The 22150-nt window shown below is 37.7% G+C and overlaps 1 protein-coding gene across 2 annotated transcripts in view; it reads left to right on the forward strand.

Moving 5' to 3' along the window:
- The window catches only part of CSGALNACT2 (chondroitin sulfate N-acetylgalactosaminyltransferase 2), a 90720-nt gene extending 69012 nt beyond the window's left edge, over positions 1 to 21708 (forward strand). Inside the window, exon 8 of one of the 2 annotated variants that reach the window (XM_045842074.1) lies at positions 17355 to 21708. In XM_045842074.1, the coding sequence (XP_045698030.1) occupies positions 17355 to 17647 (293 nt within the window). In that variant the 3' untranslated portion in view covers positions 17648 to 21708. The remainder of the gene's footprint in view (positions 1 to 17354) is intronic. The other variant, XM_045842075.1, reaches the window with a different exon arrangement.
- The last annotated feature ends 442 nt before the right edge of the window (positions 21709 to 22150 follow it).

Here is a 22150-nt window from a genome sequence, read left to right on the forward strand (position 1 = left end):
AAGACAAAGATACATGTTCCAAATAAAAGAACAGGAGATAATTCCAGAAAAAGATCTAAATGAAATAAATGTGATTAGCCACCAGATAGAATTCAAAACAATGCTTAGAAGGTTGCTCAAGGAACTTGGTGAAAGAATGGATGAAATCAGTGAGAACTCAAAGAGATAATAAGCATGGAAAGGGACATAGAAACCATAAAAATCCATTCAGAAATGTAGACTATATTATCTGAAATGAGAATACCCTAGGAGGAATAGGCAATAGATTAGATGAAGCAGAGGATTGAATTGGTGATTTTAAATACAAGATAGCAAAAATCACCTAAGTAGAACAGCAGAAAGAAAAAAGAGTTTTTAAAAATGAGGATAGTTTAAAGTACCACTGGGGCAACATGTAGCATAATAACATCTGTATCATAGAGGTGTCAGAAGGAGAGGAGACAGAGAGATTGAGAACCTATTTGAAGAAATAATGACTGAAAACTTCCCTAACCTGGTGAAGGAAAAAGACAGATACATCCAGGAAGCATAGGGACTCCCAAACAAGATGAATACACAGAGGCCTACACCAAGACACATCATCATGAAAATTACAGAGGTTAAAGACAAAGAGAGTATCTTCAAAGCAGCAAGAATAAGACAATTACCTACAAGGGAGCTCCCATAAGACAGTCAGCTGATTTCTCAATAGGAACATTTCAGGCCAGAAGGGATTGGCAAAAAAATATTGAAAGTGATGAAAAGGAAGGACCTATAACCAGATTACTTTGGCCAACGAGACTGTCATTTAAAATCAAAGGAGAAATAAAGAGTTTCCCAGACATTACTATCAAACCAGTATCACAGAAAAAGTTAAAGGGTTTTCTTTAAGAAGAAGAAAGAAACAAAATCAGGGGGACATAGTTATAAAGAATAAAATGGCAATAAGTACATACCTATCAGTAATCACTTTAAATGTAAATGGTTTAAATACTTCAATAAAAAGACATCGGTTAGCTGAATGGATAAGAAAACAACACCCTAAAATATGCTGTCTACAAAGGACCCACCTCAGAATGACAATGCACACAGAAAGTAAATGAATGGACAAAAGATATTTCATGCAAATGTTAGTGAACAATAAAAGCTAGAGTAGCAATACTTATGTCAGACAAAATAGTCTTTAAAAGAACAGGTATAATAAGAGACAAAGGATACTACATAATGATAAAGGGATTAGTCCAACAAGAGGATTTAACTCCTGTAAACATTTATGCACCCAATGTAGGCGCACCTAAATATATAAAGCAAATCTTGATGTATATAAAGAGAGAGATGCCTAGTAATGCAGTTATAGTATAGGGGATTTTAATACCCCATTGGCATTAATGGATAGATCTTCCAGACAGACAATCAACAGAAAACAGTGGCCTTAAATGACACACTAGACCAAAAGGATTTAACTGAAATCTTCAGAGCATTTCACCCCAAAGAAACAAACTAGACCTTCTTTTCAAGTGCACATGGAACATTTTCTAGGATAAGACCACACGTTTGGACACAAAACAAGTTTCAGTTAATTAAGAAGACTGAACTCATATCAAGTATCTTCTCTGACCATAGTTGTATTAAACTGGAAATCACAAAAATAAAACACACTGGAAAACACATGAACACACAGAAGCTAAACAACATGTTACTAAACAATGAATGAGTTGACAGTGAGATCAAGGAAGAAATTTTAAAATACCTTGAAAAAAATGAAAACAACACAACCCAAAATCTATGGGATGCAGTGAAAGTAGCCTTAAGAGAGAAATTCATAGCATTATAGGTCAACCGCAAGCAACAAGAAAAATCTCCAAAAATACCATTACACTTAAAGGAACTAGAAAAAGAACAACAAACAAAGCCCAGTGTCAGTAGCAGAAAGGAAATAATAAAAATCAGAGAAGATAAACAAAATGGCATGTAAAAAATACAAAAAAATAAATGAAAACAAGAGCTGGTTCTTGGAAAAGATAAACAAGATTGATAAATGTTTAAAGAGACTCATCAAGAAAACAAATAAAGAGCCCTGGCTGGTGTGGCTCAGTGGATTGAGTGTTGGCCTGCAAACCAAAGGGTTGCAAGTTTGATTCCCAGTCAGGGCACATGCCTGGATTGCAGTCTAGGTCCCCAGTAGGGGATGTGTGAGAGGCAACCACACATTGATGTTTCTCTCCCTCTCTTTCTCTCCCCCTTCTCCTGTGTCTAAAAATAAATAAATAAATATTTAAGAAAAAGAAAGAAAGAAGAGAGAGGACCCAAATACATAAAATCAGAAATGAGAGAGGAGAATAACAACTGACACCATAGAAATACAGTGGGTTATAAGGAAGTACTGCAGACAACCATATGCCAGTAAATTGGACAATTTGGGAAGAATGGATAAATTACTAGAAACATACAATCTTCTAAAGTTAAAGCAGGAAGAATCAGAAAATCTAAATACATGGATTACAACTAATGAAACTGAAAGAGCAATCAAGAAAGTTCTAACAAATAAAAGTCCTGGACCTGATGGCTTCATAGGTGAATTGTTACCAAACAGTCAAAGAACTAACACCTATCCTTTTCAAACTACTCCAAAAAGTTCAAGAGGAGGGAAGACTCCCAAGCTCTCTTTTTGTGAGTCCAGCATTATTCTAATTCCCAAACCAGAAAGGAACACGACAAATAAGGAAAAGTATAGGTTAATATTCCTGTTGAGCACAGATGCAGAAATCCTCAACAAAATATCAGCAATTGCCCTGGCTGGCATAGCTCAGTGGATTGAGTGCGGGCTGCGAACCAAAGTGTCGCAGGTTCGATTCCCAGCCAGGGTACATGCCTGGGTTGCAGGCCATAACCCCCAGCAACCGCACATTGACCTCTCTCTCTCCCTCTCTCTCTCTCCCTCTCTCTCTCCCTCCCTCTCTCCCTCCCTTCCCTCTCTAAATAAATAAATAAATAATAAATAAATAAAATCTTAAAAAAAAATAAGTTACATTTAAAAAAAAATACCAGCAATTGAATTTTAGCAATACATTAAGATCATACACCATAATCAAGTGGGATTTATTCCTGGGTTGCATGGTTGGTACTATATCTGCAAATCAATTAACATAATATATCAAATAAAATGAAGGATAAAAGTCATATTAATAGATGCAGAAAAAGCATTTGACAAAATTCAACCCCCAATTTATGATATAAAAAACCTCTCAGCATAGTGTGGATAGAGGAAATATAATAAAGGCCATAACAGACCCACAGCTAACATCATACTCAGTGCAAGGTAAGTAAATGTTTCCCTTAACATCAGGATCAAGACTGGCATGCCCACTTTTACCACTTTTATTCAATACAGAATAAGTCCTTCCCTCACCAATCAGTCAGGAAGAAGAAATAAATGGGAAAGGAAGAAGTAATATAAGCATTATTGGCAAGTGACATGGTATACTCTGAGTCCTAAAGATTCCATTGAAAACTACTAGACCTGATAAATGGAGTGAAGTAGAAGGATATAAAATAAATACTCAGAAATCAATTGCTTTTTATATACCAATAATGAACTATCAGAAAGGAAACTTAAGAAAACAATCTTATAATTGCAACAATAAAAAACACCTAGGAATAAATTTAGCCAAGAAGGTAAAAAACTTGTACTCAGAAAATTTTAAGACTGAAGGAAGAAAATACTAATAAATAGAAGCATATACGGTGCTCATGGATGGGAAGAGTTAACATTAAATGTCTATACTACTCAGCAATCGATAGATTCCATGGAGTTTCTATCAAAATACCAATGGTGTATTTCACAGAACTAGAACAGATATTCTAAACATTTATATGGAAGCACAAAAGACTTCAAATAGACAGACCCAGCAATCTTGGGAAAGAAGAACAAAGTTGGAAGTATTACACTACCTAATATGAAACTATATTACAAGGCCATAGTTATAACTGGTATAAAAAAGACATATAGATCAATAGAACACATAGCCCAGAATTAAACCCATGCTTATATGGTCAATTAATATGTGAAAAAGGAGGCAAGAATATACAATGGGGTAAAGACAGTCTCTCCAAAAAATGGTTTTGGGAGATTGGACAGATACATGCAAAAAATGAAACAACTACCTTTTTACACCATATACAATAAACTCCAAATGAATCAAAGACTTTATAAGACTCAAAACTATAAAACTCCTAGAAGGAAGCATAGGCAGTAAAAACTCTGACATTTCTCTTAGCAGTAGTTTTTCTGATGTATCTCCTGGGGCAAAGGAAACAAAAGAAGAAATAAACAAATGGGACGACATCAACTAAAAAGTCTTTAAACAGCAAAGGAAACCACCCTATCTATGTTGGCTGGTGAGAAAGGGAGGCTCTGCCTTCAGGGGCACTTCTTCCGAAATTTTGGAGTTTCTGTTTCTTTCCCTTTCCTTTCCTTTCCTTTCCTTCTGGTAATACTATTACATATATATTATACCGTTTGTAGTTGTGCTTCAGTTCTTGAATATTTTTTTTCTGTTTTTTTTTTTCTCAGTCTTCTTTGTCTTTGCTTTTCAGCTTTGGAAGTTTCTATCAACATGTACTCAATCTCAGACATTCTTTTCTCAGCCAGTTCCACCTGTTGTCCTACTAGTAGGACATTCTTCATTTCTGTTTCATTCTTTATCTTTAGCATTTATTTTTTATGTTTTCTTACAATTTCTGTGTCTTTCATTACTCATCTGTTCTTTCATGCTTTTTCCATTAGAGCCCTTAACATGTTAATTATAGGTGTTTTAAATTCTAACATCCCTGCCACATGAGTCTGGTTCTGGTGCTTGCTCTGTCTTTTCAAACAGTTTTTTGCCTTTTAATATGCCTAGTTTTTTCTTCATAGCTGGACATGACATACTGGGCAAAGGAAGCTGCAATAAATAGGTCTTTAGTAATGTGATAGTGGGCTGTGGGAGAAGAGGTGCATCTGGACTGTGAACTGCACAAGTGTTTGTCAAACACTGCTCCTCACCTTAGGTGGAACAGGAGGGCTAAAGTGGGTTATTAAAATGCTCTGGAAGAAAGTTCTCTGTTGGAGCGAATGTAGTGGCAAAGTAGGTAGGAGCTGATCACATTCATTCAAGCACCCAACTTAGCTGTCTTTCTGGAGAACAAAATTAACAGACAACAAAAATTGAACTGACAAAGTTTAAAAGCCAAAGCAAGCAGAGGACACTTCAAAAACTGTGTGGTAAAGAGGTTTGCCTATAAGGCAAATGGGGAAAGTCCCCAGTGTGGCACCTTAGGCTATAGCTTCCACGTGGACAACATTGGACTTCAGAGGAGAGCCAGGAGAGTGAGACACGGATCCATGCCCTGAGAGGTTTGTGCAAAGTCGCTGGGGTGGAAACAAAAGGCGTGCAGGCACACACAGCTAGCTGGACACCAGAGCCAGGGTGGTGGTCACCAGCTGGCCCAGGACAGTCCCTGGGCAGGGCACCCCGAGCCATGGCTCCTGCACGGACAGTATCGGACTTCAGAAGAGAGCCTGGTCCATGATAGTAGACTAGTGGCTCCCTCCCCACCTAGGGTAAGAAAAACGCAGACCTGCTCAGAGAAACAAAAGGTGCGTAGGGTGTGCAGGCACAGACACACAGCTGGCTATGCACCCAAGTAGGGCAGTGGCCGCTGGATAGTCAGGGATGGTGCCAGAGAATGGTCAAGGTCCTAACTGCACCCGGAGCTGGGAAAAGAGAAGGGCCACAACTGGCCATGTCTGTGATAGACTCTGGGCATGCTTCATGAATTGATCAAAGGGGTGTGAAGTGAGGTAGTTTATACACATGCAAAGGCACAAAGTGGAGAGTGTGGATCACACAGGACTCCAAGGGTGTGGGCTAGAAACTAGGCACCTGTGATTATTGCAGCCCAGAGTGAGCCAACTTCAGAACAGAACCACCACAAAGTAAAAACAGCCCACCCTCCACTGCCTGCAGGAGCGGGTAGGATCTGCAAAACCCGCAAGCATGCTTATTAAATACCAGCGGGGGGGAGCTCTCTTTTTATTTTCTTTTTTTTTTTTTTCCTTTTTGTTTTTTATTCAAGAGTAAAACAGTAAGTCCTGGAGGTGAGAGAAAACCAGAGACAGTTCCAGAAAGTCAGCAGGCAAAAATCAACATCAGATAAAAAGTTCACCTTGCCCTTCATTAAAACTTGCATTTTTTTTTAATTTAATTTGTTCTTTTTGATTATATAAGTCATGGTTATTTGTTCATTATTTCTGATTGTCTTGTTGTGGCTTGTTTTTCTCCTTGTCATTGTATCTTTTCTTTTTTTGTTTCATTCAAATTCCAAGTAACTCTCTACTCTTGGTCTTTTACTTTTTATTATTTTTATTCAGATTATATATTTTTTTTCATATTGTTATTCCAAAGACCATGTAGCACCCCTCCCTGGTCTTTATCCATTTCGCCATCTTCCTGAGCTTTATTACTGTTATGGTAAACTTATTTGCTCTCACTATGCTGACTTCCTATCCCTTACTCTCACTATTGCTTCTTCATCGAACCTCGCATAAGTGCTTCTCTTTCTTAAATCAGCACACATTTTTCTTCCCCTCTGATAAGAGTCTTATTTCTTTTCTTCCTTATATAAACAGTGGATAGTTAGGCAAAATACCATGATTACTGCTGTATTGCTCCAACAGAATTCATAGTTGTTCAGTATTCGTTGAAACCTCATAGAAACCCTCCCACCCCCATCTTACTCCATTTCACCTTCTCTATGCCCTGGATCAGTAGAGTCAGGAATCTTATTTCATTATTTTTTAATTATTTTTATTTGTTTTGGTTCCCTGTCTCTCAACCTAGGCTTTACTTGTTTTTGTTTTTTCATTTTTGTTTTTGTTTTACTTCTTACCTTCTTACTCTTATTAATTTGCTTCCACATTCTCTTAAAATCATTTATTTCAAGGTATACATTTCATATTCAATTTTTGTTTTAGCACAATATTCTTATTCCAGTTCCACCTTTATACAACTTGTTTCAGCTGTCATTGTTATTAACACTACTTGTGATTTTTCTCCAGTTTTGCACCCATTGGTCTAGTACCTTTTTTATTGTACCTCAGACCTCATAGTATACTTTTCCCTTTTCTTACCACATTGTTCCTATCATCCTTACCCTTATGTGTTTTACTTATGTTTAAAATGTTCTCTCCCTATTTTAACCTCAGTTCTATCCCTACCCTTATCAATTCTCCTCCCTCGTACCACTTAATAACATTTTCCCTCTTTGATCATCTCATATTCCCTTTGCCATATCTTTTAATATCTGTAAGCTCTCTTCTCCTTTACCCTTTATCATTATTTGCTCAAGTGCAGTGAGATTGCTGGTGTGGTAGGGCAGTCCCATTTGCTGAGATACATTCAGTTGCTTTGGTAATATTGCTTTGTTAATCAACACGTATACAACAGTGTACAAGACAAGGTGGGCGTTGTGGCTACCAGTATCCTGCTAGAGGGGATAATCCATCAACATAGAAGCTACCAGCAAGTACAACAAGAGAGCCGCCACATTTGGAAGAAAGGCAACCCTCAACCATCCAAAGAGATCACAGAGACTGCACCACTAAGGCACACAGAACTCTTACCACAGAAGACCACCCCACAAAGACAGCTGATGAAGCAGGACATCCTGGACCACTGCAATACCCAAAAAGAGTCACTTAAAATGGGGAGAAAAAGAAAGAGGTCCCAATCAAAAGGAATGGAAGAACACCCAGTAAAGAGCTAAATGAATGTGAGGCAAGCAATCTATCAGACACAAAATTTTAAAAAATGGTTATGAGGATGGTCAAGGAACTCAGACAACTACAAGGAACTGAGTGGGAAATATAACAATATGAAAAGGAAATAAAACTATAAACAAGAATCAGGAAGAAATCAAGAGTACAATGTCTGAAATAAAAAATATACTAGTAAGAATTACAAGCAGGCTGGATGAAGCACAGAACCGAATTAGTGAGCTGGAAGACATGTAGAAAAAAATACCCAGATAGAGCACCATCATGAAAAAAGACTCAGAGTACTAGAAGAGCAGGACAACATGAAACGTAACAACATTTGAATGATAGGAATACCAGAAGGAGAAGAAGAGGAGCAAGGGGTAGAAAATCTGTTTGAAAAAACAATGACTGAAAATTTTCTTAAGTTGGAGAGAAGAAAAGCCATGTGCAGGAATCACAGAGGGTTCTGAGAAAGATGAACCCAAAGAGGCCTACTCCAAGACACATGATAATTAAAATGCCAAATTTTAAAGACAGAGAAAATCCTAAAAGCAGCAAGACAGAAACACTAACATACCAGGGAGCTCCAATAAGGCTAGCAGCTGACTACTGAACAGAAACACTACAAGCCAGAAGGGAATGGCAAGAAATATTCCAAGTAATGAAAAGGAATGAATGGCCTGCAACCAAGACTGCTCTACCTAACAGGCTTATCATTTGAAATGGAAAGTGAAATAAGGAGTTGCCAAGACAAACAAGGGTTAAAACAGCATATGTCTACCAAAGCAGCACTGCAAGACATGCTAAAGGGACTACTCTTAGAAGATAAAAAACAAGAGTCGAGAGGGGAATACAGGTAGAAAGGGGGAAAATGGCAATGAATAAGTACCTATCAATAATAACCTTAAATGCAAGTGGATTAAATGTTCCAATCAAAAGACATAGGGAAGCAGAATGGATAAACAAACATAATCCACACATTCTGCTTATAAGAAACTCACTTCAGAACAAAAGACCTACACAGATGGAAAGTGAAGGGTTGGAAAAAAATATTCCAAGCAAATGGACAGGAAACAAAACCTGGGTTAGCAATACTTATATCAGACAAAATAGACTACAAAACAAAGGCCATACAAAGAAACAAGAAAGTAACGCAGACACCTACCAGCAGTGTCCGTGGCATTATGGATGAGACACGAGACAAATTCACATGGACTACCCAGTCCTGTGGAGGAACAGGGACAGCATGGCTACCCTCTCAAGGGGAGAGTGCCTTGGAGTGGCCTGGCCACTGTCTCAAGAGGAGAGTGCTCACAACTCTTGCCTTGATAGGCTTTTATTGGGTTCATTTTGCACAAGAATACAGGTAAAGCTCATTAATCATTATCAGGCAGTAAGAATCAAACATACAAAGAACTCTGAGGGCCTATTTTGAGTCAGGGTCAGATAGATAAAGAGCCATAAAACTTTGAGGAACAAACTCACTTCCTGCTTGGACCCTTATTTAATTGAGAGCATTCTAAACAAAGCAGGTTTCTCATGATTTTACATATTATTTCTTAGGTCTGATCGCCCTAGGGAACCCACCCTTTCCAGCACAGGGTGATACCCACCACCAGCATTGTTTCAGATTTAAGGCATTGTTTCAGGCTTAAGTCAGGCACGGGAAGTAAGGTAGCCAACAGATTAGGAGACTTGCTGCAGACAGAATAAGGACTCAGGCTATGTAAAAGCTGAGGGACAAGGGTCCATCACCCCCTTTTGCTATAGTCCCCCAAGTCCTTCCCTGGGGCCTCCACATAATTGTGCATGTCTTAGGTCATCGCCCCCTTGGGGGAATCTTACCCATCATTGGCTAACTGATCAAGCATTGGGGGCCAGGCAGGGTGAAGTAAAAGGAGCAGAATTGGCTCCCCTGCCAGGGAGATAAGCTTTGTCTCATTAGTGGCTTATGGTCTGAAGGTTGCTCAGTCAGTCCTAGCCATGGAGGGGGTTACAGCCTCTGAAACCAGGCAGGGTGGTTCCCAACGTGGAAGGACACTGCATAGTACTCAAGGGAAGAATCCATCAAGAAGACATAAATGTTGTCAACATGTATGCACCCAACATAGGAGCACTGAAATATGTAAGGAAAATCTTGGAGGACTTTAAGAAAGATATAGACAGCAACACACTTACAGTAGGGGACTTCAACGCCCCACTGTCAAAAATGGATAGATCTTTCAAACAAAATATCAACAAGGATCTTGAGGCACTGAACAATGCCCTAGACCAAATGGACTTCACTGATATATATATATACAACCTTTCATCCCAAAGAAGTAAAATACACATTCTTTTAAAATGACATTGGAATATTTTCAAAGATACACTACATAATAGAACACAAAACCAGCCTTAACACGGTCAAGAAAACTGAAATTTTACCAAGCATTTTCTCAAACTACAAGAGACTGAAACTAGAAAACAACTTAAAACAACAAACAAAACAAAAAAATACAACTCATCCTAGCTGGTGTAGCTCAGTGGATTGAGCACAGGCAGAGAACCAAAGGGTGGCCTGTTCAGTTCCCAGTCAGGCACATGCCTGGGTTGCAAGCCAAGTCCCCAGTGGGAGCCACATGAGAAGCAACCACACATTGATGTTTCTCTCCCTCACTTTCTTCCACCCTTCCTCTCTCTCTAAAAATAAATAAATAACACATTTTTAAAAAACTCAAAAACACTGGCTGGCGTAGCTCAGTGGATTGAGCATGGGCTGGGAACCAAAGTGCCCCAGGTTCCATTTCCAGCCAGGGTACATGCCTGGGTTGCAGGCCATAACCTCCAGCAACCACACATTGATGTTTTTCTCTTTCTCTATCTCCCTCCCTTCCTTCCCTAAAATAAATAAATAAAATCTTTAAAAAAAAACTCAAAAACACTCAAATTCATGGAGACTAAATAGCACGCTATTAAACAATGAATGGGTCAATAATGAGATCGAGGATGAAATAAAAAAGTTTCTGGAAACGAGAAAATGAACATAAAACAGCCCAAAACTTGTGGGACACCACAAAGGCAGTCCTGAGAGGGAAGTTTATATTGATACAGGCCTACCTAAAAAAGATAGAAACATTCCAAATAAAAAAACAACTCTACATCTACAAAAACTGGAGGGACAACAAGAAACAAAGCCTAGAGCTAGTAGAAGGAAGGAAATAACCAATATCAGAGCAAAATTAAATAACTTAGAGACTAAAAGAACAATTCAAAGGATAAATCCAGGAACTGGTTCTTTGAAGAGATAAACAAAATCAACAAGTCTTTATCCAGGCTCATTAAGAAAAAAAGAGACATATGAGCAAGATGCAGGCATAGGTTGATACACTTTGCTTCCTTACACAACCAAAAGAAGGACAACAAATTTAAAAACAAAGAATAACCAAAACTACCAGAAAATCGAACTGTATAGAAGACCAACAACCAAGGAGTTAAATAAGAAATATGCATCCGGACCGGTAGGGTGGAGACAAGCAGCCAGGATGGAGGGCAAGGCAGAGGCTGGTGGATGGGGGTGAGGGAGGCAGTGGCTGGCACAGCAGTTCATCCCACATTTGCGTATGGATAGACCAGGAGGAACAACTGGTGAGCCAGCCAGACAGCCTAAACCAGGGATCCAGCACCAGAAAATAAAGCCTCAAAACCTCTCACTGAAACAACCTGTGTTGCCAGGAGAAACTCCCAGCCTCACAGGAGAGTTCCTTGCAGAGACTCATAGGGTCCTAGAATGTACACAAGCACATCCACCTGGAAACCAGCACCAGAAGGACATTGCTTGTGGGTAGCAGAGAAACTGACAGCCTGCCAAGAGCTGAGCAAGTGGCTTTGCTCCCTCTTGGACCTATCCCCCACATACAGTTCCACAATACAGTGACATAGATTGCCCCACCCTGGCAAATATCTAAAGCTCTGCCCCTTACTACATAACAGGTGAGCCAGGACAAAAAAAAATGTGGCCCAAATGAAAGAACAGATCAAAGCTCCAGGAAAATTACTACTAAGTGATGAAGAAATAGCCAGTCTATCAGATGCAGAGTTCAAAACACTGGTAGCCAGGATGCTCACAGAAAGGGTTGAGTATGGTCGCAAAATAGAGGGAAGTCAAGGCTATTAAAAGTGAAATAAAGGAAAATGTATAGGGAACCAACAGTGAGGAGAAGGAAACTGGGACTCCAATCAATGGTTTGGAGCAGAAGGAAGAAATAAACATTCAGCCAGAACAGGATGAAGAAACAAGAATTCAGAAAGATGAGGAGAAACTTAGGAACCTCCAGCACAACTTCAAATGTTCCCACATCCAAATCCTAGGGGTGCCAAAAGGAGAAGAGGAAGAGCAAGAAACTGAAAACTTATTTGAAAACATGGTGAAGGATAACTTCCCCAATCTGGCAAAGGAAATAGACTTCCAGGAAGTCCATGAAGCTCAGAAAGCCCCAAGGAAATTGGACCCAAGTAAGCACACACCAAGGCACATCAAAATTACATTAGCCAAGATTAAAGATGAGAGAATCTTAAAAGCAGCAAGAAAAGAGGAGTTACCTACAAATGAGTGCCCAGTAGACTATCAGCTGATATTTCAAAGGAAACCTTACAGGCAAGAAGGGACTGAAAAGAAGTATTCGAAGTCATGAAAGGTAAGGACCTACATCCAAGATTATTCTACCCAGCAAAGCTATCATTTAGAATGGAAAGACAGAGAAAGTGCTTCCCAGATAAGGTCAAGTTAAAGAAGTTCATCATCACCCAGCCTTTATTATATGAAATGTTAGAGGGACTTACCTAAGAAAAAGAAGACAATCAAAACTATGAACAGTAAAATGACAACAAACTCACAACTATCAACAACTGAACCTATAAAAACAAAAATGAACAAAAAACTAAACAAACAACTAGAACAGGCACAGATTCACAGAAATAGAAATCACATGGAACATTATCAGCAGGGAGTGGGGACAATGGGGGAAAAGGTACAGGGAATAAGAAGCATAAAGGATAGGGACAAAATAGATGGGGAGATTAAGAATAGTATAGGAAATGGAGAAGCCAAAGAACTTATATGTATGACCCATGGATATGAACTAAGGTCGGGGAATGACAGTGGCAGGGAGGTTAAAAGGCAGAGGGGAATAAAGGGAGGAAAAAAAATTGGACACCTGTAATAGCAAAATCAATAAAATATATTAAAATTTAAAAAGACAGAGTACCCAAATAAAGTCAGAAATTAAAAAGCAGAAATTGCAACTGATACAACAGAAATACAGAGGATTGTAAGAAATTACTACAAACAACAATATGCCAAAAAATTCCAAAACCTAGATGAAGTGTACAATTCCTAGAAACTTATAATCTTCCAAAACTAAATCAAGAAGTAGAAAGCCTGACCAGACAGATGACAGTTAGTGAAATTGAAGCAGTAATCAAAGAACTCCAAACACACAAAATCCTTGGACTGGATGGTTTCACAAGAGAATTTTACAAAGCATTTAAGAAAGAGTTAACCCATATCCTTCACAGACTATTCCAAAAATACCAAGAAGACAGAACACTCCCAAACTCTCTTTATGAAGCCAGCATTGTCCTAATCCCAAAACCAGATAAAGACACAACAAAGAAAACTACAAGCCAATATCGCTGATGAACATAGATGCTAAAATCCTCAGCAAAATATTGGTAAACCACATCCCACAATACATTAAAACAATCATATACCATGATCAAGTGGAATTCATCCCAGGGATGCAAGGATGTTACAATATTCTCAAACCAATAAATGTAATACATCACATAAATGAAAGGAAAGACAAAAATCATATAATCATATCAACAGATGCAGAAAAAGCATTTGATAAGGTGCAGTACTTATTTATGATAAACACTCAATAAAGTGGCAGTAGAAGGAGCATACCTCAACACAATAAAGGCCATATATGAGAAACCTACAGCCAGCATCTTACTCAATGGACAAAAACTAAAAGCTTTCCCATTAAGATCAGGTACAAGACAAGGGTGTCCACTTTCATCATTGCTATTCAACGTAGCATTGGAAATTCTAGCCCCAGCAATCAGATGAGAAAAAGAAATAAAAGGTATCCAAATTAGAAAGGAGGAAGCAAAACTGTCATTGTTTGAAGATGACATGATAGTGTATATAGAAATCTCTATAGACTCCAACAAAAAATTACTTGACCTAATAAGTGGATTTGGCAAAACAGTGGGATACAAAGTGAAGATCCAGAATTCAAAGGCTTTTCTGTAACCTAACAACAAAATATCAGAAACAAAAATTAAGGGGAAAATCCCATTTGCTATATAGCAACAAGGAAAATAGAGTACCTAGGAATAAACCTAACCAAGGTGGTAAAAGACCTGTACTCAGAAAACTACACAATACTAAGGAAAGAAACTAAGGATGACATAAATGAAGCATATACCTTGTTCATGAATTGGAAGAATTAACATCATCAAAATGTTCATTTTACCCAAAGCAATTTATAGATTCAACATAAGCCCTATTAAAGCACCAATGACATATTTCACAGATACAGAGCAAAGATTTCAAAAATCTTGTGGAACCATAAATGACCCCATATATCCTCAGCAATTTTGAGAAAAAAAGAACAAAGGAGAGATCACAAAATCTGATACCAAACTATATTACAAGGCCACAGTAATTAAAACTGTCTGGTACTGGCATAACAACAGATCAGCTGGCAGCACAAAGGTCAATGGAACAGAATAGAGAACTTAGAAATAAACTCAAGTTTCTATGGTCAATTAGTAGTTGACACAGTAGCAGGAACATAAAATGGAATAATAGCCTCTTCAACAAATGATGTTGAGAGAATTGGACACCTACATGCACAAAAAGAAAATTCAACCACCTGCTTACACCATACACAAAACTAAATTTACCATGGATAAAAGACTTATAAATTGCAACCTCATAAGAGTCCTAGAGGAGAGCATAGGCAAGAAAATTTTAGATATTTCATGCAACAGTATTTTTACTGACATGTCCCCTAGAGCAAGGGATATAAATGAAAGGATAAACATATAGGACTACATAAAATTGAAGAGTTTCTGCACACCTAAGGAAAATAGTCAAATCAAAAGGGGAACATCCATATGAAAAAATATATTTGCCAGTGATAACTCAGATAAGGGTTCAATCTCTAAAACATATAAAGAACTCACACGACTCCACTACAGGAAGACAAATATCCAGGGAAATAATGGGCAAAGGACCTGACTAGACACATTTCCAAGGAAGTCATACAGAGGACACAGACACATATGAAAGGATGCTCAGTATCACTAGCAATTAGAGAGATGCAAATTAAAATCACAAAGAGGCTTACACACCAGTCAGAATGGCCATCATGAACAAATGAACAAACAAGTGCTGGAGAGGATGTGGAGAAAAGGGAATCCTAGTACCCTGTTGGTGGGAATGCAGATTGATGCAACCCCTGTGGAAAACTCTATGGAATTTCCTCAAAAAACTAAAAATGGAGCTCCCTTTTGACCCAGTAATTCCACTGCTAGGATTATACTCTAAGAAACCTGAAACACCAAAAGAACCTATGCACCCCAATATTCATAGCAACACCATTTACAATAGCCAATATTGGAAGTAACCTAAATGCCCACCATTAAATGTGTGGATGAAAAAACTGTGGTACATTTACACAATAGTATACTACACAGCAGAATGAAAGAAGGAACTCCCACCATTTGTGGCAACATGATTAGAATTGGAGAATATTATGCTAAGTGAAATTATCCAGGTGATGAAAAGACAAATACCATATGATCTCACCTTGTAAGTGGAACCTGATCAACAAAACAAACTTGTGCTCAAAATAGGAACAGAGACATGGAAACAAAGAACAAACTGACAGTGGCTGGAGGGGATGCAGGAGGGGGACAATTGGGGGAAAGAAGGGGAAGAGTCAAGGAACATGTATAAGGGACACATGGGCAAAGATACCCTGGGGTGAAGAGGATTGAATGTGGAAGATAAGGGAGGGGAGGGTGGGCAAGAGTAATGGGGGAAACAATGAGGACAACTGTAACTAAAGAACAATTAATAAAATAAATTTGGTGTGTTTTAGAACCATTACTTTCCTTTCCTTCTGCTGAAATCATTAGGGGTTTTTTCTCCCATCTTCACTGTTATAACCTTGTAGAGCTCCTAGAAGTAAAACTCATAGAAGTGTAGGGGCCCTCCTATGAATAGGCCCTCCTGGACCTGAGCCTCTAGCAATTCATTGATTACAGCTGAGATTTGTCTACCCTTACACTGGTTCCCCTGGAGATTTCTACTCATAATTTCTCTTCTAATAATTGTGATTTTATCCTACCCATCTATCATGTCTCTCCAGCTTGGGGCAGGGAGGCAGTTTGCCCCAAACTGTGACCTTATTTCTCTGAGTGCTGAGAAAAGTTTTTGGTTTTTTAATTTGTTCAGTTTTTAAAATTTGTTGTTAGGACAGAGTGTTGACCTCTAAGGTCTTTACATGCTGAACCAGAAACTTGAGGTTCCCCATTTATTTTAAGTATCTACACCATCCCTGACATTTGAAGAATTTATTTGTACTTAAAAGGAGAAAAAGCCCAGATATATCAGACATGGCATTTAGTAAAGCCGTGACTATTTAAAGTAATGTTTTTAGTATTTAAGAATCTTTTGGAGCTTTTCAAAAAATAACTGAAAATGGCTTGTGTTCTCCGTGCTTCATTAAAAAGTTTTTTTGTTTAACTCAACTCCCATTCCATATGCCCTCTGTAGTTAGCCTTCTGCCATGTCATTCTCTCAGAATTGTTCTACACAAGGTTCTAAATGGCATCTGTGTTACCAGATCTACTTGATTCCTTTTTATGTTCTTAGTTGAGCAGCACACTTCAAGACATTTTCTTCACTTAACTACTGTGATAGCACATTTTTCAGAATTTTCTCCCTCCTCTGGGGCCATTTCTCAGTCTCTCTTGTAGACTTATCTTCCTCTGCCTATTTAACCTCTATTTATTAGCATTTAGACTTGGACTCAGTTTTTTTATAAACCATTCATTTCACCCATTCCTTGTATCTAAATCATCCGTGTGCTCATTCTTAAATTTATATCTCTAGCTTAGACATTTCTTTTATCTCCCCACTGGTAAGTATTATGCAACCCAGAAAAACTTACATCTCAAAGGAGAGAAAGAAAACATAATAAAATATTAATGGTGGTTAGATTATGGGTGATTTATATTTCTTTCTCCTTGGCTTTCTAAAAATTTTCTATAGACTTTGAAGTCTACAAAGTAGTCTCAAATATTTAATTTCATTTCAGTACTCTAAACAACAGACTGAACTCCTAGATGTCATCTGGTAACTGGACTTCCAAACCAGGACATACAATCCTCAACATGAGATGTTTGTGGGCTATATTCCATGACATCTCATTTGAAGCAGAATGTTTAAATCTTTATAAGATTTGACTATGTTCCAGCTTCTAGGAAGTTACTTAGAGTGTTAATTTTGATCCCACAGGTGGATTTGACATGGAAGTTAAAGGCTGGGGTGGAGAAGATGTTCATCTTTATCGAAAATACTTACATGGTGACCTGATTGTGATTCGGACTCCGGTTCCTGGGCTTTTCCACCTCTGGCATGAGAAACGCTGTGCTGATGAGTTGACCCCCGAGCAGTATCGCATGTGCATCCAGTCCAAAGCTATGAATGAAGCCTCTCACTCACACATGGGAATGCTGGTCTTCAGGGAGGAGATAGAGACACATCTTCACAAACAAGCATACAGGACAAATAGTGAAGTTGTTGGTTAATGTGATCATTAGTCCAAACCACAAGCCAGCACTGAACCTCAAACCAGCACTATTTATTTAGCCTTAATTCCAGTTCCAGATGGAGTGCCTCTTTCAGAGAAGATGTGCTTATGTTTTGTGTTCTTTCTGACATTACTTTACTCTAGCAGTTTAACTTCATAGAACAGAGAAAGCAACTGTTTCAATGCAAAGTCTGCACTATGGAATCATTGATAAATCAAAATTTGGTGTTTGGCTCCAAAAATAGTTTTGAGTTAGTTTCTGCTCTGTGCCCATGTTCTTATGTGTCCTGGTTGCATCTGTGATGATGATGGGTAAGAAGCATCTTGTTCCTGCAGGAATGGAGAATTACAGATGGATTGTGTGGACAAAGGTTTTTCACCTGCCAACCACTGGGTCAACTTGCTTGGTTTTTAAATCAAGCAATCAAGATCTTTGGTTGGTTGCTTGAAGAATCCTTTTTCACTGAAGCAGAGGATACTTAAATGACAATTCTGAAATCTCCAACCAGTCAAGACAGAAGTAAAAACCCCTTCTTGTTGTTTAGTCCCCTAAATGTCTGTTTTTAAAGAAATAGGTAATAATAGGAAATACTTAGAATCTATGACTTGATTAAAATACAATGTTATTACTCTGTCATCATGTTCAGGATTAGAAGTCAAAGTTTCTGCAGACTGTTTTGAACAAACTACAATCAGCATGGAAATGTCTTTAACAGACATAATTATGTTGGAGCACAGGACACCAGTGGTCTGGGAACATCATGAGCCAGGGCTTATAAGGGCCTTCTAGTGGTGGGTGGTTCAGAATAGATGAACATAGCATGGTGCTATGTGTTTCTGCTTTACACTGTCTCATTTAGCATGGATCCATATGTATTAGTGTGCTTTTTTCCTAATGTGTGAATATATGCTACATCTGTATTTGCATTATTATAATACTTTTGAGTTTATAGTTTCACTGAAGGGAGAAAAGCAAAATGAGGTATATATAACATAAGATCACACTGATTTGAGGAAAGGGGAAGAGAGGAGAGCAGTATGAATGGAAATCTGGATCACAGAATATTTTAGAGATGTATATTACTTGCAGATAGTAGGATGTTTTGAGGTATAAATTACATTAAAAGACAAGATGAATAAGAAATTGTATTCAGCTAGGACTATACTATGTTATATATCACACGTGGATCTTTTACCATTGGGTCAATTGCTAGATCCAGAAATTAGATATGATGAAAGGCATGTGTAGATCTTTTAACCTTTGGCTTTTAAAAAGGAACCTATGTTATATTCTCTCTGTTTGTATATACACCTCTGAGAAATTGCAGAAGAAATCACAGAGCACATTATTCTTTCGACTCAGTAAATCATATCATCTGAAATATTATGAATTCTAAATTTCTTGGTGCTATATGAATTCAATTTTATAATAACTCTTACTAATTACCCTTATAAGTTTTAAGTTGGGATAGCACTTAGGCTTGCTTTTTTAAGATGTGTAAAATGTCTGTGCAAAGTTATTCAGGCTGTTGGCTCCTTTTATGTATAAGTATTATGAAGACCAGTGAAAAGTGAGGGAACCTAATTATTTTCAAAGGTAAGTTTCAGCTTGTTTTGTGACAGAATCAAATGATTTTATCTTTCCTGTTTTTTTTAACTAGCTTTTATTTTAAAGATGGAAGCTAAGCATGGAGACATTATCATGTTTTTTACATTAAATGGTACCAATAAAGTATTTTATTACCAAAAATTAAGTAAAAATGTGATAAATTAATTTCATTCTGTTGTAAAATATCTTAAGTACAGAGATGTGTATAGCACATAATTGTATACTTTAAAGAATAATAATGCAAACACCAGGACACCAGCTACCCAGATGAACATACAGAGCATTAGCAGTAAAACACCTTCTGTGTGCTGCTGCTTAATCACCTAGCCTCTTTCTCCATAATAATCACCAACTTGATGTTTATGGTAATTTTTTACGTTTTTCTTCGTAGTTTTCCCAACTGCGTATTTATATCTACCCAGTGAATTTGTATACATATTATTTCAGTATATATTTTTAACTTTCAGGTTTTGAGGTTCACCCATGTTAATCTCAAAATTAATTTGTTTTTATTACTGATTAGTACTCCACTGTGAATACAGTCATGCACTGCATAATGACCTTTTAGTCAATGACAGGCCATATATATGACAGTGGTCCCATAAGATTAAAATGGAGCTGACAAATTCCTGTCACCTTGTGATGTTAAAATATCAGAATTACTGTCTTGAGGACTAAGGAGTACACCATTGCCTTTAAACCAACTATTCCGGAATGTTTATTGAAACCCAACTATATGTTTAGTTAGCACTGTTCTAGACACTGTGTACCACAGTGAACAAGAATAGTGGAGCTTAGCCCTGGCCATGTGGCTCAGTTGGTTGAAGCATTATCCTGTGCACCAGAAGGTTGCAGGTTTGATCCCTGGTCGGGACACATACCTAGGTTGTGTGTTCAGTCCTAGTTCAGGGCACATATAGGAGGTAACCAATTGAAGTTTCTCATTTCTCTCTTTAAAAATCAATAAAAGCATATCCTTGTGTGAGGATTAAAAAAAAAGAGTAGTAGAGTTTATACTATAGCTCTGGAGAGTCCTGGTCAGGTAGCTCAGTTGGTTAGAGTGTCATCCCAGATGACACGCCAAAGTTGCAAGTTTGATCCCCAGTCAGGGCATGTACAAGAATAAACCAATGAATGCATAATCAATGGAACAAAAAAAAATCTGTTTCTCTCTGTCTCTTCTTCTCCCTTTCTTTCTCAAAATTAATCAATAAATGTACTTCTGGAGAGACATAAATTGTAGCACAATGCATTACTCACATGTGTGTGGTGATACTGGTATAAGCAGACCTATGCTGCCAGTCATACAGCATACAGTTATTGTACTTAATAATAATAGTAAATGACTGTGTTACTGGTTTATGTATTACTACACTATACTTTCTATCATTATTTTAAAGTGTACTCTTACAAAAAAATGTTTGCTGTGCAACATTATGTGGTATTACACTGGCAGCAGCCTCTTACAAATCATGTTTACTGCTTCCTCTAGATTATATCATTTTCTTGTGCTTGATTTAATGTTATGTTTGATAAATTTAGTGTAGCCTAAGCGTAGTATACAGTAGTGTACAGTAATAGCCTCGACCTTCACATTCACTCATCACTCACTCACTCACTCACTTACTCACCTAGTGCAACTCTAGTCCTGCAAGCTCCATTCATGGTAAGTGCCCTCCCTACACAGGTGTACCATTTTTTAACTTGTATACTGTATATTTAGTGTACCTTTTCTATGTTTAGATATGTTTGAATGCACACATACTTAACCATTATGTTACCATTGCCAACAGTATTCAGTACAGTAACATGCTGTACAGGCCTGTAACCTAAAAGCAACAGGCTATTCCATATAGCCTAGGTGTGTAGTAGGCTATACCATCTAGGTTTGTGTAAGCGTACTCTATGATGTTCACACAGGGATGAAATTGCTTAATGACACATTTCTCAGAATGTATCCCATCATTAAGCAGCATGTAACTGTATACTACAGTATTCTACTTTTATAGATATTTGAGTTTGTAGATTTTTGTTGTTTATTTGGTTTTGGCCATCACAAGCAGGATTGTCATAAATGCCACTTTACATGTCTCTTAAAAATGTGAGAGTTTCTCCAGGAGTGATGGTGCTGGATCATTTGTGGTATGCACATTCAGCTTACTTTCCAAAGTAGACTGAGGACATCCAGTACTGTGAGAGAGCTCACTTTGCATTCTAGGCACTACTTAATTTTGTCAGGCTTATTAATTCTTGCTAATCTAATGGGTTTTAGGCATGAATCAATGGAACAAAAATTGTAATTTGCATTTTGCCAGTCATTTTGCCCATTTTTCAGTTCATAGGAATTTTTTATGTATTCCAGATACCAATTCTTGTTGGTTACATGTATGCAAATATCTTTTCCCATTCTTTTTGGTACTTTTTGATGAATAAAAATTAACTTTACTGTGTCTAATCTTCCTTTATGTATCCTACTTTTTTTTTGTATCCTACTTTTCATTATTGAGTTCTGACCTCAAAGGGAAGGATATTTAAAGCTATTGTTTTTTATATATATAATTTTTTAACCATAGAATTTAGACTTTATGATGCAGTGTGGGGGTTTTACATTGTTCCCACTCCTCAGCTTTCCCAGAGCAACCCTCCTGTCCTCTTGCCTCATTCTTTACCTAGGCCTCCCCCTGGGAGGAGATGGGAAAGAAGTAAAATTCATCTGATTCTGCCACTTCCTGCTTAGTTAAACCCAGTTGGTGCAGAAGAAATACAAATCAGAATGTATCTTATTTTAATTAAATGTGTTGGGGGTTAATAAGATTGTATAGGTTTCAAGGTACATTTCTATGATACATAATCTGTATATTGCATTGTGTGTCCACCACCCAAAGTCATCGT

This window comes from Phyllostomus hastatus, unplaced genomic scaffold (assembly GCF_019186645.2).
Source record: "Phyllostomus hastatus isolate PE091 unplaced genomic scaffold, TTU_PhHast_1.1 phas_contig_38, whole genome shotgun sequence".
Classification (NCBI taxonomy): domain Eukaryota; kingdom Metazoa; phylum Chordata; class Mammalia; order Chiroptera; family Phyllostomidae; genus Phyllostomus; species Phyllostomus hastatus.